Below are 26,329 nucleotides of genomic sequence, written 5' to 3' on the forward strand. Positions count from 1 at the left end.
TTCAGTTTTGAACCTGTGAATGTACTACTGTTTGTAAAACTTTTTCCTTTTCTCTAGGTATTGCCAGCAGCAAATAATCTCTGTACCTGCTGGATAATATTGCAGTTCAGCTTTTAAAAGAAGCATTGCCTTTCGTAATCCTCTGGCATCCCCCAACCACTGGTTTTGTGCTTGTTTCTTTCTTCAGGATCTGTGAATGCACAGAGGCTGAGGCAGAGATAATTCTGCAGCTGAAGAGTGAGCTCAGAGAAAAGGAATTAAAATTAACGGATATTCGGCTGGAGGCCCTCAGCTCTGCTCATCATCTCGATCAGATCCGGGAAGCCATGAATAGGATGCAGGTCGGTCCGAAAGCACCTTCAGGGAACAAACGGGAGAGATTTAAAATGCTGCTTATTCTCTTCTCTTAGTTATTATAAAAACAAATCTCACGTTTAAATCCTTTTTGGAAATACACTCTGTTTATTCAGTCTCTGCACCTCATTTCTCAATACTGGGTGGAGAATTTTGTCAAATCCAGGTTTGGAAGTGGGAGTGCAAACTGGCCAGTTGCACTCAAGGACCATTGAAGGCACTGTACTAGTGATTGGATTCGCTGAGAGCTAAGGTTTTAGAGACACTACTACAGCCCTTGCCTCTTCACTTTTCCATGATTTACCCTTATGGTAACTTTTTCCTATTCTTTTGAAATCTGACTTTCAAAAACACCTTTACCTGTTTTCTATTGAAAAACGAACGTAATGAGGAATCAACAGAAATATAACACAAGCTTTCTAAATATGAAAGTAAGTGTGATGTAGAATGCCATCTGTAGAAGTAAAGCTTTTCTATTTTTTGGAAGCATCTGAAGGCTAAATTCAGAATCAGTCTGTGCTCAGACTAAGTTTTCATTTTATTATGGTCAACCAGTAATCACTTGGTACCACAGATGACTGAAATAGGAAAAGCTCATTGCTGAGCAGATTCATCTGCCAATGGATATATTCATCAATAGGCTTGTGTTGTTTTTATGAGCTTAGTGCCCCATTTTTGAAGGAACAAAAACTTTTTCAGACGTTAGCTAGGATTCTGAAGTGGTAATTTTAAATCACCTTGTTTATATTACTTTTGTTTTACTGTGGTTCTCAAATCTCCCTGAATTCAGAGTATTACAAATGGCATTATTTTCTATGAGATTTTAACATTACTTTCATTTAAAATTTTTTTTTTAAGTTTTTAAAATTTTTTATTTTATTGAAGTATAGTTGATTTACAATGTCATGTTAGTTTCAGGTGTACAGCACGGTGATTCAGTTATATGTATATAACTGAATATATACATATATAGATTGATATAGATATAAGTATTCTTTTTCAGATTCTTTTCCCTTATAGGTTATTACAAAATATTGAGTATAGTTCCCTGTGCTATACAGTAGGTCCCTGTTGGTTATCTATTTTTATATATGTAGTAGTGTGTATGTTTACTTTGAAAATGAGAAATGGTATGAACTTTTCAATTATGTTATTCTTAATTCACATGAGACCATGTCATATTTGGAAAACTCCTCAAATATATGATAGATTTTTTAAAAATTATAAAAAGTTCTACTGGTTAGTGTGTGTATTTGTGAATAGCTGAATGTGTGTATGTGAGAGACAGAGAAGAGGATTACTTTTCCTTCTTTGGAAGGAAATCCTGTTTCCATAATTTATGTTTGTTTATTTAATATCTCACCGCATGGTTTATTTACTAAATGAACCGATTAACCCTGTTAAAAGAGTTGGTACCCTTTTCTCAATCAAGCTAGCTCTATGTTTTTCATGTTTTCCATCTTCACAACAGAATGAGATTGAAATACTGAAGGCTGAGAACGACCGGTTGAAGGCAGAAACGGGGAATGCTGCGAAGCCAGCTCGGCCCCCGTCTGAGTCCGCAAGTAGCACTTCCTCCTCATCCTCACGCCAGTCCTTAGGACTCTCTCTGAACAATTTGAACATCACGGAGTCTGTTACCTCAGGTGATTTTGTGCACACACCTGCCTGAATCAAAGCATGCCTCTGACTTCACAAGCCTGGAGACCTCGAATTTGGAGACCCTTACCCGCTGCAGCTCTCACCCATACGCTCTTCAAAATGTTAATGGCCTAGTTCTCAGAAATAGTCCTTTTTCCTCTTATAAATTTATTCTACTTCATTATCATTTTAATTTATTTTATTTATTTATTTTTGGCTGCGTTAGGTCTTCGTTGCTGCACACGGGTTTTCTCTAGTTGTGGAGAGCAGGGGCTACTCTTCATTGTGGTGCGCAGGCTTCTCATTGCAGTGGCTTCTCTTGTTGCAGAGCACAGGCTCTAGAGTGCAGGCTCAGTTGTTGTGGCACACGGGCTCAGTAGTTGTGGCTCATGGGCTCTAGAGCACAGGCTCAGTAGTTATGGTGCATGGGCTCAGCCGCTCCGTGGCATGTGGGATCCTCCCAGACCAGGGCTCGAACCCGTGTCCCCTGCATTGGCAGGCGGACTCTCAACCACTGCGCCACCAGGGAAGCCCCTTCATTATCATTTTAAAAGAACATTCTGGGTGAAAGAGTAAAAAGACATACAGATATGGTTTTCATATCATTTTTTAAAACAATTACTTGTGTTTGAGAAGTACTTCCTCCAGGGTTACACATAGGATGAAAAAGTAATATTCTCAGTGATGATTGTTAGTACTAATGAATATAATACTCAGAACCCCATGCAATTTGATAGTGTTTTAAGTGTACGAAGCCCGTATACAAGTGTATCAGGACCTATTCCTAAATTTGACTAGATGATCCTGCATGATGCAGCCCAGGGAGAACATAATGCTACTACATCACCCAGACTGCAGCTCTATTAGATTTTCAACAAACAAAAAGAACACACTGGATTCTATTATTGTATTCAGTGGTAGCAATGATGGAACAAGGGTACAGTTTTATTCAATTGCAAATAGAATCATATGACATAATGTTGTCTTAATAGCTGATGAACTATTCAATTATAAAGTATAACTGCTCCTATGGCATTGAATCATTCTATGTATATAAGACTTAGTTGAGGAAAGATTTACATGAGGATCTGCAGTGATTGCAAAGCACAGCCACTAGATGACGCTTGGAAACCAATAATATGTATACATGTTCCTGGGCAATTTTAGATCCCATGATAGAATTGAGAAACTTCACGGCTTGCCTTAAATTACACCAAAATATAGAAAAAAAAGATAAAGATGAAAACGAAAAAGAAAAGAAACAGAAATACTGCAAGCTGATATTGATGATATTTTAATGAATCATATCTCTTGCTTCTAAAAGGTCAGAATTTTAAAAATTCTACTAATTATATCTGCCCTTCATGGTGTAAAATGAATGGCCCAAGTGCATACTTGCTTTCTTCTTATAAAAGGTAACTAGAAACTAAAAGGCAAGTAGGAATTTCCTGAAGTTCATGAAAACAACGTTTATACCATTTGGCAGGGATTGGGGAAGGAAAATGAATTTTGAGAATACACATCAAGTAAAAGAAATATTAGTAGCTAAGAAAAAACTGAGATGTCATAATTAAATGAACTTATAAATCATTAGGTAAAATAAAACTATGGAAATATGGTAATAACTTGAATGTGTAAATTGTCTATGAGGTGTTATCATCCACATTCTTCAAAAGATGGGAAAAAAGAAAGAACAAAAACTTTAAATGTCTAGAATCTGAGAGTCCTGAGCCGCATCCTATACATTGGCTTGTTGGTGATGAACCTGAGAGAGGTGAGGTAGGATCCACACCTAATGGCAGTCAGTGCCTGCCTGTGTCCTGGAGCTTCCCTTCTAAGGAGAGAAAAGGACTGGTACCTTATAGGATGGCTTAATGGTGGGATTTTACTGCCTGTTACATGATTTTGGTTTAGCCTATGGAAATACGATAAGGTCTGAAGGAGGCAAATTTAGTACTGAAGCTAGTTTCGGAAGAACAGCCATATAAAAATGAAACCAAAATTAATGTCTAGGAAAGACTAGGACTCATAAAGATAAATATAAAATCAAAGAAATTAAATTTACATTTTCTGTGTCCATCGAACTGATGGCCATGATTCAGAATTTGGGGCAATTTTGTGAGGAGAGGATTTTTTGTTTTCAAAAATGTGCTTTATAATTACCTGTTTCATGGTTTATTTTTAGTCCTATATTATTTTATTTCCTCAACTATTTTTCAATAGCGATACTTATGTCTGAACTAGCAAAAAAAGTGTAAATCACTTGACATCACTTGACTAGGATACTGTTTCCATTGCCTTCACTCTTGTTTAGTGGGTTCAAACTTGGAAATCAAAAGTGCCTTTATGCTGGGGCTTCTTAATAGAAAAAGTTTCTAGAGTTCATGATTAATTTTTTTAAAACAAGAAGTAGGCAGGAGAGAGGCTAATTGACAAATGTCCAGTTCCTGAAATAATAGTGCATGTTCCATACATCTAGTGAAGACAGGAGTTTGAAAAACCTTCAGTTTTTGTCAAAATTTCACTTGACCATAACCAGAATGGCAAATCTTTTTTCAAAATGTTAACAGAGGACTCTAACTTATTTTCCATAAAACAGCACAGAGAACCCTTATCTCAAAACTGGCTGTTATTTGTTTTTACTCAGAGTCGTTTGTTCAGGCGATCATCCCGTCAATGTACTGGGCGGGGTGGGCAGGGGGGACCCAGAGTGAGTCATGATGTGCTCTTCCCACTGTCAACACAAGGAGTTAGAATAAACACACAGAGAAAAGGAGTAATGGTTAGAACAGTTAAACTTACTAAACACGGAGGATAAAGTGATTTAAAAGTGTTTTCTGTTATGTTCTCAGTAACCCTACGAAGCTGGTGCTTTTGTGCCCCATTTTATAGATGAGGAAACCAAGACTTAGGAAAGTGATTATGATAATTTTTCAAGATTATGCATCCAATAAGTGATAGAGCTAATATTTGAGCCCAGATCTGGATGATTCCAGTGCCTGACTCTTAACTACTATATTCATTTTGCTAAAGCACTTAAAACATTCAATATTACCTTGTTGAGAATGTATACTCCAAAAGAGCAGGGAATTCATCTTCCTTCTCACCATGGTATTCATTCCCAATGCCCAACACAGTTCCTGATTTCTTTTTTTTTTTCTTTTAATAAATTTATTTTTTTTATTTTTGACCGCGTTGGGTCTTGGTTGCTGTGTGTGGGCTTTCTCTAGTTGGGGCGAGTGGGCGCTACCCTTTGTTGTGGTGTGTGGGCCTCTCGTTGCGGTGGCTTCTCCTGTTGCGGGGCACGGGCTCTAGGCACCCGGGCTTCAGTAGTACCAGCATGCAGGCTCAGTAGTTGTGGCTCGCGGGCTCTAGAGCGCAGACTCAGTAGTTATGGCGCACAGGCTTAGCTTCTCTGCAGCATGTGGGATCTTCCCAGACCAGGGCTCGAACCCACGCCCCTGCATTGGAAGGCAGATTCTTAACCACTGCACCAGCAGGGAAATCCACAGTTCCTGATTTCTTTGATGCTTAATAAACTGTTAGTTAAAATAAATATTTTTGAATATCTAGGAAGTTATGAATAATTGAGCAAAGTACTAAAGAGGTAATTTGGTCATGAATTACAAGATATTTAGATGTGAATGATAAGCCACTTTAAACTTTTGAGAAAAGGAGCAAGAAGAGAATTAAAATGACACTTAAGGAAGAGGTTTGAGTTGGACAGGAAAAATGGTGAGAGACTGAGAGGATGTTAATCTAGTAAAAAAAATAAATAAATTTCAGTAAAGGAGATTGTCTTTGACAATTTAAAAATTTCTAGCAAAAAACTCCATATTCCTTAAACTCTGAACGTGCTTTTGATTGTTATGGTGTTATGGCATTTTTTTAACTCCTTCCTTTGCAAAATTGCATATTCCTAATTATTAAGATAATAGAACCATTTTATTTTCAGAAGGCACCTGATGAAATTGTTGCTTCTATAATGGTACGGTCACAGTCCTTGGCCCTCTAAATTTACACTTTGAGCAGTTGAGTCCTCTTGTCACCAGGCACATGTGCTCTTCAACACATAACCAAGTTTTCTTTGTCCCCAGAACACTATCTTCATATTAAACATAATAGCATCCTTGTCAAAGGAAAACATATATGTGGGATAGTTTGCCTTAATCATTCTCCAAACTGGACATTAATCTCATATAATATATTTTGAAAATTAATCTTTAATCACATCTTAAAGTTGGTGGGTTAACGGTTAGCTAGCTTTATCATGCTTCTGTAGCTCTTAGCTGATTACTAGAAGTATTATTTTGGTTTTGAAGCTACAAGCATAAAAAGAACAGGAGAGCAATAATTAATATATTTCTGCGGGGAAGTATAATGCCATGGTTGAAATTCAAAACATTACCTAAAATTATAGATATGAGGTGAGTAGCCATATAGCAGGGAATGTGCCAAATGCTTGAAAATCATTTCAGTTGACAGTCAGTCTCACCACCTTTGCATTCATAATTACATGGGTGATGACCTTGGATGTTCTCGGTTGGATAGAAAAATCAGATTGCTTTTCAGGTTGTCACGGTTATAATGGTAACTGACTATTACTCAGGTATTACTCAGACCTGTGCATAATAGAAAAAAGGAACCCCTTATTTCCTCATCTAAATGCAATGGGTGCCCAACACTTGGGTGAAGATCTTTGGAAGCAGAAGTAAATTCTTAGATGGAAACTTTAACCCGACACAGTCACTCATCTTCTTGAAAGCTGAGGTTTTTCAAACCAGTTAGGTTAGAATGGGTGGCAGAAAATCTGAATATTCCCATTGAAAGATGTGAAACTATGAGGGAGAAAACGATGACAGTAAAGAAATCCAAGCTAATGTGACTCTATTGTATGTGTGTGTGTCTGTGTATGTTTCTTTGAAAATTTGGTAGATATTTTGCTCGATGATGCTGGTGATGCAACCGGACATAAAGATGGCCGCAGCGTGAAAATTATAGTCTCCATAAGCAAGGGCTACGGTCGAGCAAAGGTATTTCTTTAACCTTAAGTTCTTTATTACTAAAAGATGAGAATGACCATGAATCAAATAAATATTTGTCATAAATATACTATCAGCGGTGTTTGTCTTGGCATTGGCCTAATCTATTATAAAAGCATGAAAGTTAGGGACTCAAAAGAAATGACATCATCCTATAGGTAAAAATGTGTCTCAGTATGTCATGTTCATTCACTGAAAACAATATTGGTTGTCAGCCACTCTCATTTCTAAAACCAAAGAAGCACATTGCTTTCTTTGACATAAACATTTTGTCTAACTAAATACAGGTGATATTTATGATGTATAGTAACATGTTGCTAGAACTTCCAAGATGGTCTTTGTACAAAGAAGAGACTATAAGTTATATGGCTCTTCTAGACACTGGAAAGATATATTTTATTGAACTCAGTATGACAAATTCATTGACACTACTTGTGTGTATCATCTTAAAGCAAGGTCTTAGATGATAAGGCAAATATTCTAATTTTTCTGGAATCAAATATTGCCTTCAAATTGGCAATACCATTCTGACCCTAGCCTCTTCTTGAAACTAAAACTATTATTTCAAGTTGAAATTGTAGTTCAGTGGCCGAAAATACAAATTTTTAAGTATCCAAAAATTTTTTATCAGACAGAGAAACAAAAAAATCTTTAGAATTTTAAGATAATTCAAGTATTTAAGTTTGAAAAGTGAGCTAGCAGTTGTGAAGTTTTACACTGAGCGTGTATTGCAAGAATTCTAATGCCATAAACTTTCTGCTTGAGCTGCAGATCTGTGCCTGAATTTCCCAAGTGGGTCTTTATGTAAAAGACTGTAATAGTCTCAGTGAAGCTTAGATAGTCTAATGATCTCTGATTTAAAAGCAGCTGCTTAAAAGCACTGTATGCATGTCCATTTTGACTCAGTTATAATAACGCTGTAAAACAAGTTTTTTTTTCAAAATAATTCTGAAAGATAATATTTTTGAACATTGGAAAGTAGTTGTCTTAGTCTTCTTGGGTTACCATAACAAAATACTATAGATTGGGTGGCTTAAACAACAGAAATTTATTTTCTCACAGTTATTAAGTCCAAGATCAAGGTGCTGGCTGATTTGGTTCCGGGTGAGGGCTCTCTCCTTGGGTTGCAGATGACTGCCTTCTTCCTATGTCCTCACTTGGCCTTTCCTCAGTGTGTGTACTTGGGGAGAGAGAAAGAGATCTCTCTCCTACTTCCCCTACTTAGAAGGCCACTAATCCCATGATGAGAGACCCACTGTCATGGCCTAATCTAGCTCTTATTGCCTCCTGCTGGCTCCATTTCCAAATACCATCAATTGGGGGTTGAGGCTTTAATATATGAATTTGGGGGGGGGAACACAAACATTCAGTCTATAACAGTAGTTACAAAATACGAATGGTTTGCTGTGAATTTCTCAACTTTTTCTGTAACCAATATTGGCTTCAGGTTATATCTAAATAGTGCTGATAATCATTTACCCTTATAAAGTTAAATGTTGCAGTTGAAGAAATTGAGGCTCTGAGCCAGTTAAGTGGCTTGAACTAACATCACATTTCTTAATTACATGGTAGATGTTGTGTGTTGTAGAATCCATGTCTTCTAACACCTGACTCGGTTATTTTTCTACCACCTCTTAAGGACTATGCAAGTTGGTGACTAGAATCAGGATTGTGATATATCAACTGTCTAATTATATATACTGGTGTCATGATCACTATCTCATGTAACCATTCCAGTCAACATAAAAACGGCTTCAGTTAGACTATAAACTGAATTGCTTACTTTTCTAATATATGTAGAAATTCCTCAAAATTCCATCCTACAAAAACGATAAATTTGGGACCTTTGTTTGTATTATAAAGGAGTTCTTTGCTTGACAAAATGAGTCCTGTAGGATTCCCTGGCAAGTTCCTCTAAATATTGAATTTTCTGGTAAATTCAAAATGGGACCTGTGTTGTGAATATGTGAATGCCATACTACCATGGATAACTTATTTTTCAAAACTGGATTGGATTTTAGAGATAATCTAAATAAAAAAATAAACTGAGTTTTGGACTTAAAGATAAGATCACAAAAACATTAAGATGAGGCTCTAGGACTCATGATATAGTTCTGTTCCATCTCTGTCACCATTTCCTTCCTACCAAGTTGCTTCTCTTCAGGAATGCACCCACTGCATTAAAACGGAAGACTTGTTCTCTCCTGGCCCTTTCCCTTCTACTGAACAGGTCATGAATCAGTTTTCCTTGACCATACCACTTCATCTAATCTCTTTCTCTCTTGTTTCTGTTGCTATCCTGTTACTTTGTTAGTTAGTTTGTTTGTTTGGTTGATTAGTTTGTTGGGGTATTTTGTATAATCCACTGCGTATGTCTGTTATTATAAAACCCATAGGTTTAATATATATTTTAGTGTTAATCACCACTAATATTAATATTTTTTAGTAGACGATATCATAATAAAAAAAAGACACACAGTTGGATTTTATCTTGTTTTATTTTGTTCTTACTTAGGATCAGAAGTCTCAGGCATATTTGATAGGATCCATTGGTGTCAGTGGAAAAACCAAGTGGGATGTCTTAGATGGTGTAATTAGACGTCTCTTTAAGGTAAGTTGTGCAAGACATCCTGATATTAATTTTCAAATGTGTTTCATTTTGGATGCTTCCCTTAGCTTTAATGGCATAGAGATATCTGCTTTTCCTCTCCTCCATCCTCTCTTTATGCTGTTTGATATTAATAGTTCTTATATTACCCACTTCTAAAATTCTTGATAGCTAGCTTCACATCCCCATGAGTTTTGTATTTGTTGTAGAGGAGTTGGACCTCTGTTTTGACTTTCCTTTTTTGTGTATACCATTTCAGGAATATGTGTTCCGAATTGATACATCCGCTAGCCTTGGTCTGAGCTCTGACTGCATTGCCAGCTACTGTATAGGAGATTTAATTAGATCCCATAACCTAGAAGTGCCTGAACTGCTGCCTTGTGGATACCTTGTCGGCGATAGTAACATCATCACTGTGAACCTGAAAGGTAAAAATAAAAATGAGAAGCACAGTTGTATTTTTTTTTACCAACATTTCTTTTCTTTTCTTTTTTGCAGTTTCCCTTCAAATTTTCATATTTGAAAACTATGTTAACCACTTTGATAATTTTGATATGATGTGACCTGTATTTATATTTAAAACACTAAAATCCTACTAAAAACACAAAAATCCAAGTAAATGGAATTCTTTGAGTTTTGAGATGTAATTTTGAAGTTTCTCCAAGACTCAGAAAAACAAATGTGATTTAGCAAATTTCAGTTTTCTAGATTTTCTCCATTATCATCTTAGATTTAGGGGAGACTCAAAAAGTTTATTGCATATTCCAAGGTAATATATTCATTCTTTTACCTTTAATTTTAAAATATGTATACCCAGTAAGTACCCACTGGGGATAGAGAATGGAAGTTAAGAATCAGGGATGAGAAATTCTCTTTGCTTTGAATAATGTGACTAATTCTAGGCAAATGGAATATCTAAAGTATACTTGTATCCATAATTCCTGGTTCGTATATGTTAAAGAGTCAGAACACATCTCTATAAACTATGGATTAATAGAGGGATTTGTCAATATTTGATTTTATGATTAAGGTAATTGGGTGAGTAAAAGGAGAAACTGTTGCTCTCCTTCTTAATTCCTTGCCAAATACCTATTACATTTATATTCTTCAAAAGCTTAAGGGGTGGTACAGCTTGGATGTATAATGAGAGCTAGAGGGAAATAAAGAGAAGGAGGAAAGAGGAAGAAAAAGAGAAGAACATACACACTTTTGTACTTTTTATTTTAATTTTTACATTTATTCTTAACAAAACTACCACCTTCAAAGAGAAGGAGGATTTTATGATAGAATTCATAGTAACGCTTCCATCTCTCTGCGGAAACATAAGTGAGAAGCATGAAATAGACAAGGGAAGTCTAAGCAAAGAGGAAAAAAACTTGCTTTCATTTGGATGTCCACTCTGCCTTACTACTGATGTTTTCTGTCTTAAAATAGCAACACACGTGGGATCGAAATGTCAAGGAAGGTGTCTTGCAAGGACTGCATTCCAATGGCTAACAAAGCCCAGTTGCCAGTTGACACCATATTTTAATTTCACGCTTACGTAGAACAATAAGCCACACTCTTCCCTTTGTTTCTCCCTTCAGGGGTAGAAGAAAACAGTTTGGACAGTTTTGTTTTTGATACGCTGATTCCTAAACCAATTACCCAAAGGTACTTTAACTTGTTGATGGAACATCACAGAATTATACTCTCAGGACCTAGTGGTACTGGAAAGACCTATTTAGCAAACAAACTTGCTGAATATGTAATAACCAAATCTGGGAGGAAAAAAACAGAGGATGCAATTGCCACTTTTAATGTGGACCACAAGTCTAGTAAGGTAAGTCACAGACTGCTAAGACAACTGCTGCTATTTATCCGTGTCTTAAGAAACTAAGCTTTGAGATTATATGAAACTTCCATATTGTACATGGAAACATATCCAGCTCTTCAGCTAAAACTAGAATCTGGTGAATGACTAAACCCTATTTCATGAATTTGAACAAGACTGCTCAGTGACATTCAGGTGTCAGGTATTCACAAGCATTGAGAATGGACAGAAGAAAAGGACAAAGTCTCTGTTGTCTGATTTCTCGTAGATATCCATTTAGGAAGTATTAGAGCAGAAAGAGATCCATGCAAATACCATAGAAACAAGAGGCCATGACTCTTCCTGCAGGAATCAGAGCTTTATAAAAGCCAATACTTGGTCTAGGTCATAATAAATAAGTAGGAATTAACTGGGATGTTGCAGCAATGGGGATTTGGGTGTAATTAATATATTCTAAGCAGAAATTCTGGGAACAGCAATTTGTTTACATCATATTTCTATAGGATTTCTGCTTAGGAACCTTAGGAAATTGAACAATATTCCATTTCACCATCTGCTAAGGTTTAATGTACCATAATCAACCTGAATGCTCTCAGCTCTTAAATAGGCATGAGGGGCTATAAAACCCAGCCAGTACTTTCGTATATTCGGAGTGAAATAAAGAATCCTAAAAAGGAAATAGTTGATGCCTAACATATTCCTAACACTGGACTATTTTTGCCTATAGTTATTCATTTACATTCTCGATCAGTGCAACCTAAGGTTCTCTTAGGAAACTACATCTGTTATAAGCAATAACTTGAAGATATCCAGATGATACTGGGTCACGTTGTTTTTCCAGAGATAACCTGGTTAGATGATCTAAACTGACCCAGTCTCGCAGAAACCTCTGGCCTGCAAATTTTTAGAAAAGAAGCATGACTCCCAAAAGCAACCCAAACCCACTGGATTCTTGACATAAACAAGACATTTAATTTAGTGAACAAAACTTTCTTAAAGGAGTAGTTCATTAAGTCCATATCACTGACCAACTGTGGGACCTAGGGCTGATTGTTGAATTTCTTTGTGCCTTAGTTTTCCCAGCTGTAAAATGGGAAAAAATAGTGGGGTTGTGGTAAGGACTAAATGAGTGTGTATCTCTGTGTGTGTGTGTGTGTGTGTGTGTGTGTGAGAGAGAGAGAGAGACAGACAGACAGACAGATAGAAGCACGGAGAGGGAGAGAATAGTACAAGTAGCAAGCACCACCTAAGGGTTGCCTGCAGTTATTAATTATAGCTCTTGGTTCCCAATACTGTAAGGGTTTCTTACACAAATACACACAGACCCGTACAGACCACCCACCCCCATCACATACACGGATCTTTGTTCAAAATTGGCCTATATGTATTTTTCAAGGAGAACAAAGGTGTGTATAAAGCATGATGGGATCTCTTAATGTGGACTCAATACAGCACATGAATTCCAAATGTTTCTTTGGAACTCAGCACTATTCGGATTGTGGTTGAACCACCCATTCTCATTTCAGGTAGAGAGAGACATGGCACCTGAGGCAGAATATTGAACTCTTCTTTAAGTAGAAGCAGGAAGAGTGCAGTTTTTTCCTTCAGCCTACACCTTTAACGCCTCCAGTGAATTCTGGGTCTCCTCGTAGCTTTATTTAAAAGCTTTTAGCACATTTTGTTTTCTTTTCAGCCAAAATGATGAAAGAATTGACATCTCTTAATTACCCTCAGTGCTCTCTTTGGTGTTTCCTTAATGTTGATGTGACAGAACTCTTTAGAAGTTACTTCTGTTATGAAAAAGACAAGTGGTTGGAAGACAGGAGAAGAATAGATTTATTAGAGGAAACAGGCATTTTGATAAAGTTGGAGAATCACTTAAAATCAAGTTTTGAATCAGATAGATTGACTTGGATATAATTCGACATGCTAAAATAAAGTAGGGTAACTTAACATTAGTTCTAAAATTTGCCTCACTCCAAAATATACTGTTATATATAAGTTCTTTTTATTTCAGTTAGAAAAAAATGTTTAGTACTTGGAGATATTCTTAATCAATAATAATTTATATGTCCTTTAAAATTTGATCAAATATATCCAGCACTCTTATTTTCTACTTTTTCTGAATAAAATCACTTGTGCCATTATGAGGTCAGTTTAATCTTTGCTATTACAAACTGATGAAAAATAAAGCTTGCCAAGAGCCTTTGAACAGAACAAATGATGCTAGTAAACAGTAATAGGAAGAAATCCATGGACAAATCACATAGCATTCATCACCAAGAAAGCACAAACTACAACTAACAAATGCTTATTGTTTCTTTAGGTTTTTTAAGATTTGAATGAGCTGTCAGTAATGTTGGATACCAAGTCATGGCCAAAGAATTTGACCAATTCTTGCCAAATTGTCAGAGAATCCACACTTTATTTTCGGGGGGTTGATGGTATGTGAGAGTGGTATAGAGAAACGGGGATGACAGGTTGGGATTGTAGGAGGGAGGCTACCAAGTGTAGATTTACTTAAGTAAAGGGTGAATGAGGTATGAAATAAATTCTTTTCCTGAGAAGTGGAACTGTGTAACTGCTGACATGCTTTCTGCTATGCCTTCGATAGCTCTGAAGAGACAAAGCCACAAATCACTCACTGATTCCAAAAAAATCCAATAATAAACCATCAAATGAAAAAAATCTTTTCATGTTTTTGTTCCCTCTGCGTTTTACATTCTTTTCCTCTTCCCACTCTTCAAGCCCTCTCTTGAGTTGCCAGCTGGAATATTTTGATTGAAAGCAGGACACATAAACAATTACACTTTGTGACATTTGATATGGTGGGCCCAGAATGCTAGAGATGGATTTAGTAAAGAATATATGGCCAACTGAAGCCACTTGGAATGTTAGGTGGGAAAAGATCAGAAAGCTGGACTTGGCAGATTCATTTTGAGTGTGTCTGGAGTCAAAGTCAGAGATAGCAATGATCAATAGTTTTTATATAACTGCTGTGTTCTGTGTATATTTTCAAAGCATGGGATTCATCTCATTATCAATGTCCATCTGATAGCTAGACCTGTCTTTTTCTGCCTGATTAGATCTTGGACATGAAACTTCTAATGCTAATATATCAGTACTTCAATCTAAGAGTTTACCCCGATTAAGCTAGAGTGGGGATCATGAAGTGATTTCAAAGAGGTTTGAGAAAACTCAAGTTGTATGACCAAATTATTTGTGTATGCCTGTTTCTACTTGTGACTGGTCCATAGGTTTCATTAGATTCCCAAAGGGATCTACTACTACCCTTCTCAAGATGAGAGAGGAACACAATAGAATCTAATGGCCCTATTTTTCCAAAATCGCCCGGTGATTCTTATTTACCAAATTCAATTCAAACTTCTCCCCCTCCCCTTCCCCCTCCCCCGCCCCCTTCACCTCCACCTCCTCCTCCTCCTCTCCCCCCACCTCTCTCTCCCTCTTTTGATCCGTATATACTAAATTGCTGTAATTGATCCCCCCTTTCTAGAAATTGTTCTGATTTTCATGATTATCATTCTCTCCTTGTCTCCTTCCTACCCTCTAGTAAGCTGATGCTCAGTGCCTTTCACTGACTGTTTTTCCTTCACCTTCCAGTAAATGAAAATATTCCCCAACATTCTGTTCTCTCCCACTTCTGTTCTCATCTGGATGACTCCCTTGTTTCAACTTGTATTGGCTCCAATTGGACACTATTAGCCGTGCCCACTCTTCCATATGGTAGGCATTTCTATTAGCTTACAAGTGTGTTTTCATTAGCATACTAAATATACATGTTTAGAAATGCCAGTTTCAATTCTTGTATATTTGTGATGTATCTGTGAAAATATATCACAAATCCATCTTCTTTCATCCATCTCTATTACCATTGCCCTCCCACCCAAATAAACACTCTGTCACTTACTTGGACTATTGCAATTGTTTACTAACTGCTTGATTTACAACTTGCATTAAATTCCCCTTCTCTCTCTGCCTCTTTATCCTTGCACCTCATGGAAATAGAATGTCTTCTATTCATTCATAATTCTTCTTCTTTCATAATTAAAAGCTGACCACATTAAAATCCTGCAGTGTTTCCCTACTGCTTTCTGCTCTAGGTCAAAAATCTTCCCATACTTCTACTATTCCTCTTGAGTCCCACAGTGTCTCCTGGCTTCAGCAATTTCAGTATTCTCATGACTGGTTTCTCTTCCTCCTTTGCAATATACTTACCACACTTTGAAATCATGATTCTGACTACATCACTCAGATCCCCAGAATAGTCAGTGTTTCTTCACTGTCAGTAGGAAAAGTCCAGTAGTCTTACCAACCATTCGAGGTTACAAACTTTCCTTTCCAATTTATTTACCAGTCTTTCACAAAACATATACTACTGGGTTTTTCCTACATGGATATCATATTTTTATGTTTCTGCCTTTGTTCTTCTCCATCTATGAAGAAAGCTCTTCTTCCATTTTTAAGCATCACAGTATTACCTAATCTTTAAAATAAAGGGTTAATAGCAAATAATACTGCCACCAGAAAGTCTTTCCCAGAAGCTACAAGTAATCTTGACATGCTCTGAACAAAATCTTTGGTGTATATTCTTTTGAGGTAACGTATTAGTTTTCACTGTGAATTTTAGTTATCTATATACATGCCTAACCTATTCTGGGCAGTAGGCATCTTGAATGCGTTTTCCATTTCTAATTAATTATCCTATCCTTCACATGTATGTTTCCTTCGATAAATAAATTTCTCTACCCTGGGGAAAACAACAACATATGAATGGTGCACATGTTTATATAGTAAAATCCAAATTCCTCTGCATGGATTCAAAGTCTTTTCGATTTCCCCTTTCATTGAGATCACTACTGCCACGGACCATTTCTCTTGCAAAAGCAGAACACCAATATTTCTCCCAACACATCACACACTTGTATCTTCCACCTCTTACACTTTACTCTTTATTCTTCAATTATACCTCCTGCCCTCATACCCTATTGTTCTATGAACCTTAAATCTGGATTAGATGCCTCTCTTTAGTTTTTCTATAGTGTTTTGTGCATTTCAGTTATCACACTGCCTTGAGACTCACTTGTTGGCCTGCCTTTCTATCAACTCTAATGCCTGAATATAGAAGTAATCTCTAAATCCTTGGTGCCAGAGTACCTGGCACATAGTAGGCGCTTGCTAAAGCTGTGTTGAAAGAGTAAAAAACTACATACTTATCATTTGGAATTCTATTCATTATTCAAGATCCATCATGAAATTGTTTTTTAACCCTGCTCAAGATGTACAAATTGAAAATGTCATTGTAAATATGCAAATATTATGGAAATGCTCTTACTGATTAGGATAATTCTAAGAAATCTAATTATATTTCTGGCCTACCCATCTGTGAGAACAATCAGTGAACTGGTTATCATATTTAGATTAAAAGCTATTAGAAAGGAATAATATCTGTAAAGAACCAAGAAGCTTAATAAATGCTAAATGCTAATGTTAAGTGACCCAATGAAATATAACACATTTTGTCTGTTGTTATAAATTACAACAATTGCAAGCAGATAATAAATAAATAACAAATCAACCAACCAACCAACCAACCAACCAACCAACCAACCAACCACAGTTTTATTTGAGTCCCAGGGCTGTATTTTCAGATGCACCTCATCAAAATGAATTGGAATTAAAATATTTAAAGTCTTAATGGAAACTTAGGGGTGCCATTTTAGATTTAGTCTATACTTGAAATTATAAGGTTTGCTAAAATCCATCTTTATCATTGTAATACCAAAAACAAGAATGAATCTCAGAATTTGTGGTTTATCATAGGAGCTCATATCCAGAATTCTTTTTTTTTCACTTTTCTTCCAGGGAGAAAACAACTGAGAAGTATGTCCTTGTGTTTACAGCTTTATATTTACTTCAGGTGTCCTGTACTGGCTTTTCTCTTTCCTTTAAAAGTGTATCCTCTCAACATTGTATGTTTTTTTGCTTTGTAAAATAACGTTTTATATCAGTGGAATGATCTGTGAGTTTTAATCAAAGAACCTGGATGGAAGACAAAATGTATCATTCCTAAACTATGAATTGCTTTCCATTGGTATAAATTTCTCATTGGTGTATTTGTTTTCTTTATTTTTTTAAAGGAATTGCAACAATATCTAGCTAACCTGGCTGAACAATGCAGTGCTGATAATAACGGTGTAGAGCTTCCAGTTGTAATAATTCTTGATAATCTTCATCATGTGGGCTCTTTGAGTGATGTCTTCAATGGTTTTCTCAACTGTAAATACAACAAATGGTATGCTTGTGAAATATTTCGAGTGATAAGATATGAAAAAATGGTGATCAAATATGCATTCTTGTGCCTTTATACCTTTTAAGACGTATAGTGGATGCTATTAATTTGAGAAGCCTTCATTACTATTATACCATATTTCCAAAGAACCTCTACGTGTTCATTAGAACATCTATTTATTCATTCAACAATGGCGTCCCAGGCACTTTTATGGCAACATTATTTACTTGATGATGTTAACTTCTACAGGTATGCTGAAAGTCTGGGAGACCATTATCAATGATGGAATGTTTGAATCAGGGAAATTAAGAACAAGAACGAAGCTACAGAGCTCTTGTTTCACTCAGTCCATAAAAGTTTAAATTCAACCTTCCTGTAGAAATAATTTTAATACATTCAGATATACCTCTCTCCACTAGTGATTCTAATTTTTAACTATTTACATGAAAGAAAAGGTTAAAGTAGGGTATAAAAAAAATCTGAAAACCCACTTAAGATTCACTATAGTATGGCCTCTAAAAAAGGACGTATAAGAACAACAACATAAATGTTAGTTTTAATGGTGCAAGTAATCCCGTTATCTCTGCTAGAGATTTTTTAAATGTTAAAAATTAATCAGCATAAAATAAAATTAATCAGCATAAAATAAATATTGAAACAAGAATACAAATTCTTTCATGTTATTAAGAACCTTTGAAATAATTATGAAACAAAAAAAAATTAATGAATTAGATTATAAGCACAAGAATCATAAGATGTTGGAGTGGAGTGAGATCACTGTGATTATTCTGTCTAATCTTTTCATTTCATAGATGAGAAAACGTGGGATTAGAGAGGGAAAATGATTTGCTTAGGATGCCGGATCTGAAATTAGAACCCCAAATCTTAATTTCCAGTTCAGTGATCTTTGTCATTTTCCAACCTATCACTACAACATTACCCTTTTACAGCCTAATGTTAAAATGGAAAAATCCATATTTATCTAAATTGTTTTCTGAGACAATTTTAATGTATTAATCTCTCTTACCGTTAGTACATATAAATTTTCTTTTTTTTCCCCAGTCCATATATTATTGGAACAATGAATCAGGGAGTTTCTTCATCACCAAATCTAGAGCTGCATCACAATTTCAGGTGAAGATAAATTGAATTATTTCATATTGTCTCTTTTCTGTTTGCTTTTGGTTATTGTTTTTTCCATTTGTACATTGACAAATCCTGCCAGTGGTGACCTGGGGTGTGAAAATAATTCTCACTTCTTCTGACACTCTTTCTCAAGCAGACATTTTGTGATCCTCAACCTGTAATCAGAAGTGTTTCTTTCAAAAAGAAGAAAAAAGAAATGTTTTTTCTGCTCACTATGTCACTGGCTAAAGTAGAGCACTTTTTTTCTAAGTGTGAGAAATGTGAAGACAGTTCCTATTTCAGGATTTGTGATTCTCCTACAGAAGAGTGCTCAGCCTGTACATGCCCACTCACTGCTGTGACGCACATGAGCTTCTCTTTAGCTCAAAGTGAAAAGTTAGTTACAGTATAGCTCTAATGCTAATAGACCTTCTCATCCCTTTGATCATTAACATATGGCCACCAATTAAATTAGGAACATTATTACTTTATATTGGAAAGAGAATCACTGTGGACTTAAAGTTTAATTTATATAAAAGTTTAATTTATATAAAAGTTTAATTTATATAAAGATTTCTGAGTTTGTTTTTTTTTTCTCTCTTTTTGTAGGTGGGTGCTGTGTGCAAACCACACAGAACCAGTGAAAGGCTTTTTAGGCAGATATCTTCGAAGGAAACTGATAGAGATGGAAATTGAAAGGAACATACGCAATAATGACCTAGTCAAAATTATAGATTGGATTCCTAAGACATGGCATCATCTCAACAGTTTTTTGGAAACACACAGTTCTTCTGATGTTACCATTGGTGAGTTCCAAAATTGCAATATGCCATTTTCCAGGAACTACGTGTACGTGGTAAAGATGGCCAGATTGGAGGGCAGAAAATAACAAGAGAAGCTAATGTTTTTCAAGCTTCCAAAGATTTAAGTTTTCATTTTTTTTTCCTTCTGAAAGCTTGCCTTCTTCCAAGCTTTGTATAAATATTTCTAATTAGATTCATTTTGTCTATTATGGTTTACTAAGATTTTACTGACATCAAATAAGTTTAATAGAGACAAATATCTAAAAATCAGATAACCATTTGAAATAAATTGTATCTGTTTAGAGTACCTTTTTTATGCTAAAAACAAATATTAGTTTATGGCTCATATCAAATACAGTTGTGAGAGAAGATTTTAGTTAGAGGTAATTTAAGTGTTTTACATTTTTCATGAAGACAAAATTGTTTGAATTATTTGTCTTGAGTTGGCATAAAGATGTTTGTTTTTGTATTCCTTCTTAAATTGCACGAAAAAAATGTCCCTTTCCCATTGCGGTGGATCATAAAGACATACTCACTAAAGACGCAGTGTAAATTAGAAAGAACAATTCTATATTTGTGATCAGAAGACCAAGGCAGAGACCCACTTCTGCAAATAATGACACATTTTATATTTGACAATTCATTCCAGCATAGTTTTGTCATTTGTAAAATGGGGCAGATTGACTGGATTATGACCTTTCAGGTTTCTCCTAATGCTAAACTGTTATGTTTTAGATTAAGGTTTTAGTGTAAAAAGAAAGGAGGGTCCTGGAGATTGGGTCTTCAGTGAAACACACTTTAATAATAGTCAAACTGGCCAAGATTATAATTTTCTAAGAATCCTATAAGAAACATTCCCCCCAAATGGTGTCTAAATATGGGTTTAGATTGCTACATATAATGATTCTTAAAAATGTTTTGTTATTTGTTTCTTCTCAGGTCCTCGACTTTTCCTTCCTTGCCCCATGGATGTAGAAGGTTCTAGAGTATGGTTCATGGATCTCTGGAACTATTCTTTGGTACCTTATATTCTGGAGGCAGTGAGAGAAGGTCTGCAGGTATAGTACTCAATTTTCTTTACTGTTTTAAAAAACTAAGTGAAAAAAAAATCGTCCTTTAAAAGCAAAAATAATTCATTTCTCTGAGTATTTGTGCAGAAAAATAAAGGCATGAACTATATAAATATAGTGGTAAAGTTTGAAAGAACAAATAGTATACACTACTTTTTTTCTGTTCTGAGAATAAATATGTAGGAGAAAGAGAAAGCACAGTTATTCTAACAAGTACACACTGAAGGCCAAATTTATTGCCATAGGTGTTTACAGACCTGTTGGGGTTTTTTTTAATATTTATTTATTTATTTATTGGCTGCACTGGGTCTTAGTTGCAGCACCTGGGATTTTCGTTGCGGCACATGGGCTCTTTGTTGCAGTGCGCAGGCTTCTCTCTAGTTGTGGCACGCAGGGTTATTAGTTGTGGCGCGAGGACTCTCTAGCTGTGGCACATGGGCTTAGTTGCCCTGCAGCATGTGGGATCTTAGTTCCCTGACCAGGGATCGAACCAGTGTCCCCTGCATTGTAAGATGGATTCTTAACCACTGGACCACCATGGAAGTCCCCAGACCTGTTCTTATTAGATAGCTAGTTAACTGCACAGTTCTACATCTTATAAGAAAGGCATGTTTTTATGGACCTTGATCATTTATCCTCTTCTTATATAATCTGCAACAAGTAGTTTTTGCTTATAGTTTCCTTGCTTTAGGGTATTTCTTTGTTTGAAGCCCTTTAACGTCACATGTAAGATCCTTTACTGTTTATGAGAGTGCTCTAAATCTAAGGCATTTGACTTTTTAAAATCTATGGCAGGTTGGTTTAAGAGCACCCCTGCTGTTCCTGTCATCTACCTTGCATCGTGAGGCCCTGCAACCACCCCTTCTATTTACTCTTCTCTAAGAAGTCAAAATATATCACTAATAAGAAAACCCTTTTTCTTCAATAAAATATATCATCCCTTTTCCATCAGTCTTGATTTTTTCCTTATATTGAAGTTGAAATTTCATGAAATTGTAGAATTATAAAACTTACGTGTGAATATTTTAAGATTGATATTGTATAATTACCAAACTTGTGGCAGAAAAATCCAGTCATCTTTACAATAACTTAGCTAAGGTTTAGGCAGTTTTTTGCTTAGGAATCTCTATTTCTGGTTATCACAACTGCTGCTAGAATTAAGATATACTTCATGCTTTTCACATTTTGTCATCTGCAATACTGTGTTAAGTCTTTATTTTACTGTCTAAAAAAACTGGTTTTCTATTTTACTTCATTTCGCTTCCTTTTACCATCATGCTTTCCTCACCTAGTAGAAGGGCATGGCAGTGATTTAGAACTATCATATTATGAGGATGATCTGAACATTCAGAGGTAATGATCCTAGAGAATGCTATCAATTGGTTCTAATCCATATTTAAATAACTCAATTTCATATTTTTAAGGGTATAAGCCAAACTAGCCCCAGAAAGTGTCTCCAACAAAATTAAAGACTGTACCAAAGGTTTTTATTTTTCAAGTATAACATAGCACATGTCAGAATTCCTCTAAAACTATTATGCTATGTCAGATATGAGTTGGGTCTCTTGATTTCAACCATTTTTACCAAAAAAAAAAAAAAAATATATATATATATATATATTTATGAAAATGTATTTAAAATATTCACAGTCATAATTTTAAAATAAATATTTAAATGAATTATTTGTTCTCTATATACTATTTCAATATTAATAAACTATGATCCAAATCTTTATATATGAAATTCTCCTTATTTCCTATTCATTTGCTAATACCTAGAAAGAATTAGAAGCGTTTTAAAAACTCAAAAACAATAATACCTAAAACTCCTTAGATCTCATTGTTTTAAGTACAAAGTATTTTTAATATTTAAATCAATATTATTTATAAAACACTGTCCTGAGAATTATCATACTATAAAGCTTCCATTTAAACAAAGGCATAATCGCTAAGGTAATACCAGTTTCCCAAACTGAGAGATACTTCAAAAATTTTTTTTGAGGAGGGATAAAAAGATCTCAAGTTTTTTGCTGTGGTTCTGGATGTTTAGTAGTAGGTTAGTGTGAAAGCTGGTTCAACCATGATGTAGGGAGTAGCTGGGGGTTGGTGGGGGGGGGTTGGTGGCAGGAGGCAGGAGGAATTCAGCACTTGGAGAGAAAAAGGAAAACCCTTTGGTGAGTAGAGAGTTCTCATTTCTACTGAAGGATATGCTGGAACAGAAGTCTGTTGGCAGATGATGTTCTTGGGATGGTCCATATTTGACTTCTGGAGGAACAGGAAAAAAAGGAATCACACATCATGAACCATTTCCTTGGATCTCCTGGCAACAAAGAACCATGAATTGGAACAAGAGGTGGAAAAACAAAGCATGGTTGCAAAGATGAAAATCTGAGTTGAGAGGAATAGAAAAATCTCTCTTCAAATTAAGGCTGATGCTTTGATGGGGAACCCTATGGGGAATACCCTTTACCAGATGTTCTAGTTGAAAAAAGCACTGGTGATGCACTGGATTCCAATTTTTATTCTGATGATTCTATCTTTCTTGAAACGTCAACAATCAGATTATCTCCTTCTGAATGTTTAAATTTCATTTCTTTCATTTCTTCTTCTATAGCATCTATTTTACTCTGAAATATAGAATTGAGCCTGTTTAGCTTTTTATTGGTCACCCCCAATTTTGCTGTTCTTTAAAAGGCTGGCATCTATTGATTCTACTAGACTTTCATATTTTTTGGTAGCATTTCCTTTCCAAGAATTATACGCTTTCCTTCAATTAGTTTAAGTTGTATAGCAAGCTATGTTTTACATCCTCTATAAAGTAGATTTTTAACTGAGAGAAATTTTCTGCTCTAAAAGAAGAGAACTATTAAGAAAAAAAAGAAAACTAACCATTGCCACCCTTACCATCATCCCCTAAAACAATGCACAGCTATCAAGACCTGAACTTTTTTTTTTTCTTAAGGCAAGCTGCCACAACGTCACACAACTTCTCCAGGAGAAACTCAAAAGACAGTTCCAAGGCAGCCATGGGCATTCATGGCCTCAGTGTCCGCCGTTTTGCTTTTGTCTCACTGAACCGCAAGAAGCCACATAGAACACTTCACACTGTGTTCTGTGCCATCCAGGACCAAGATGTGTATACACCTAGTAACCAGGATTGCTCTCAGTGGAGTAGGAGAGTCCATTAAAGAACTAGAGTACCCATGTTACTGTCCTCTTAATTTTAACTTTTCTTTCTGTGCCCCTGTTGCTTATACTTTTTTTTTTTTTTACCAAGTCCCATCAACCTCTTTCTCCTCAGTGTGCCCTTCCCAGTTTGGTTTTGGCTTTGCTTTCAGCTTAAAAATTCTTTAACATCGCTTGGATTCATCTGCCCCCTACTCCACTGCCAGTATTTTAACCAGGCTTTATAATCTCCTTCTATTAACCTTCTCCCTCCATATGAGTTCTGACAAATCTTTCATTTCCCATGATTTTCCTCTTTTACTAGTGGCCTTATAAAAAAAAAATCTAAAAAGAGTTTTAATAGGAAGCAGTGAGATTATAGAGGAAGTTAATCTGAGGGAAATGATTGTCGGAGAAAGGATTCTTATTTTCAAGGAAAATTTGAGTAGAATGAAGTAGACAGAGAAAAGAGGTCTCTTTTATTCATCTTTCCAAAGTGTACTTCAGTAAAGAAAGCTATTTAGTGTCTAGCTTTTTTATTTCTCCATTACTGGAACTTTCCTTTCTCAATGATGAGCTTTCTTTCAGTTTGTAAAATTACTAACAAAGATAAATGTGGGCAGCCATTTCTTCATGTATTTAAAATAAAGCTCCCTCATGCTCTCCTCCAAATGTTGACAATCTATCCCAAATGTTCAGCTTTATTTTGTCTCCAGCTTTATTTTGTCTAGCCTTCAAGTTTTAAGTGAACTATATAGATAGATATATGTTTAAAATCTGGAAAATTGTGTATGGACACTTCATTCCCCTGAGTCCCATAGGAACTCAGTGTGCAAAGGAATCAATTAGTAGTCACCTTTTGTACTGAATAGAAATGCATTTTATATGTGCTAAATATGTGATCACTTTTTAGATGTATGGGAAACGAGCACCTTGGGAAGATCCCTCAAAGTGGGTGCTTGATACATACCCATGGAGCTCAGCATCTTTGCCTCAGGAGGGCCCAGCATTACTTCAGTTGCGACCAGAAGATGTTGGGTATGAGGGCTGCATATCCACAAAGGAAGCTACAACCTCAAAGCACATTCCACAAACTGACACAGAGGGGGATCCCCTGGTAAGAAGCTTATAGTTTGATTCTTCCTATATAATCTTGACTATAGTGTGCGGTCATTAGTATTTATGCATCAGAGACATTAGTTATCCTAGGTAATATTTGAAACTGTCCTGATATTGGTACTCAGTTTTAAAATTTTTACCTTTGGCCTGCTTTCATTGGGTGAAACTCTTAAAATGAAAGACCAAACTCATATGCTTAAAAATAATCAAAAAAACACTGAAACCAGGCTGAACTCTGCAGCCATAATTTTTCTTTTATTATGCAGAAAATTGTGTAAATAAATCAATAAATTTTAAACATTCAGTACTCAATTCATTAGGTATGTAAGAGAAAACTGAATTTTGTTCTAAAATGAAAGAAACCAAAAGAATATAATCTAATGTATGCTTGAAGAACTAAAGAATGTTTTACATGTATCTGACTAAATTTAGAATTAGTCCTCTGTTGGCAACAGTAGAGAAGAATAAACTGGCTTGAAATCAAAGGGACGTTATTCTCTGCCTTGCTCAGTTTGCAATCATGGAAGGCTTAATATAAGTCAATAAAACTCCAAAGTATGAATACTCTGAAAATATTAAGTACATGATGTTCTTAGTAAAATGACTTTTTTTTTGTATGTATTTTTTATTTTTAGAGATGACTTTCCATAGACTGGTATCAAACGTAATGTGTTTGTTAGCTTACCATTCTCTGACTGAAGGGATCACTGGGAAACCAATACAGAAAGAAGACATGCTGAGATAAAGGTTGTTATGTTACTTAAAACAAACAAAAAAGGAAATGATTAAAATCATAATCTATAACTGTACCTAAAGACAGAAAATGACTTGCTGTCTTGTGGAATACCCTTATACCAACAACCCTGACATGTATATGTCGTCATCATTTCAGCTGATCATTCTGAACATTTTGGGGTTTATATGTGAACCATCTGATGAAGTTTCATGATTTTTTTCCCAACGAAATGCACACACACAGAAGATTTTGCATACTATTTCGAAAAGTTCCATAAAGTCACAGAGATATATACATTGACCTACTTAGAGCCCAGGGTTCTCTTATTTAGGACTTTTGATCTAGGCTATAAACTTCTTAAGGGCCTGGACTTGTATTTTTATAACAAGTATCTGGCCCTTTAGCTCATACGTAGCTAGAAATCAACAGTGGTGGTGGAATTGGTTTGAATTCTGCATAATTGTGAGCAGACACTAAGTAATTCCTGATAGAATGATTAAAATGTAATAGAGTAAAATTAAGCCTTAGAGTACAAATATAGGT

The 26,329-nt window shown here is 35.6% G+C and overlaps 1 protein-coding gene across 11 annotated transcripts in view; it reads left to right on the forward strand.

Moving 5' to 3' along the window:
* Positions 1–26,329, forward strand: part of NAV3 (neuron navigator 3) — an 850,488-nt gene that overhangs the window by 818,286 nt on the left and 5,873 nt on the right. For 10 of the 11 annotated variants that reach the window (XR_011076027.1, XM_068561371.1, XM_068561380.1 and 7 more), the window contains 11 exons: positions 188–341; positions 1,826–2,000; positions 6,931–7,028; positions 9,553–9,648; positions 9,905–10,073; positions 11,232–11,467; positions 17,617–17,771; positions 18,831–18,902; positions 19,503–19,699; positions 20,636–20,754; positions 24,845–25,048. Coding sequence is in view for 9 of the 11 variants with exons in the window: in XM_068561371.1 (XP_068417472.1) it covers positions 188–341; positions 1,826–2,000; positions 6,931–7,028; positions 9,553–9,648; positions 9,905–10,073; positions 11,232–11,467; positions 17,617–17,771; positions 18,831–18,902; positions 19,503–19,699; positions 20,636–20,754; positions 24,845–25,048 (1,675 nt within the window). In the remaining 2 variants the exon portion in view is untranslated. Of the gene's footprint in view, positions 1–187; positions 342–1,825; positions 2,001–6,930; positions 7,029–9,552; positions 9,649–9,904; positions 10,074–11,231; positions 11,468–17,616; positions 17,772–18,830; positions 18,903–19,502; positions 19,700–20,635; positions 20,755–24,844; positions 25,049–25,685; positions 25,798–26,329 lie in introns of all 11 variants that reach the window. The other variant, XR_011076028.1, reaches the window with a different exon arrangement.

The sequence above is a fragment of the Eschrichtius robustus genome, chromosome 13, assembly GCF_028021215.1.
Source record: "Eschrichtius robustus isolate mEscRob2 chromosome 13, mEscRob2.pri, whole genome shotgun sequence".
Lineage (NCBI taxonomy): Eukaryota > Metazoa > Chordata > Mammalia > Artiodactyla > Eschrichtiidae > Eschrichtius > Eschrichtius robustus.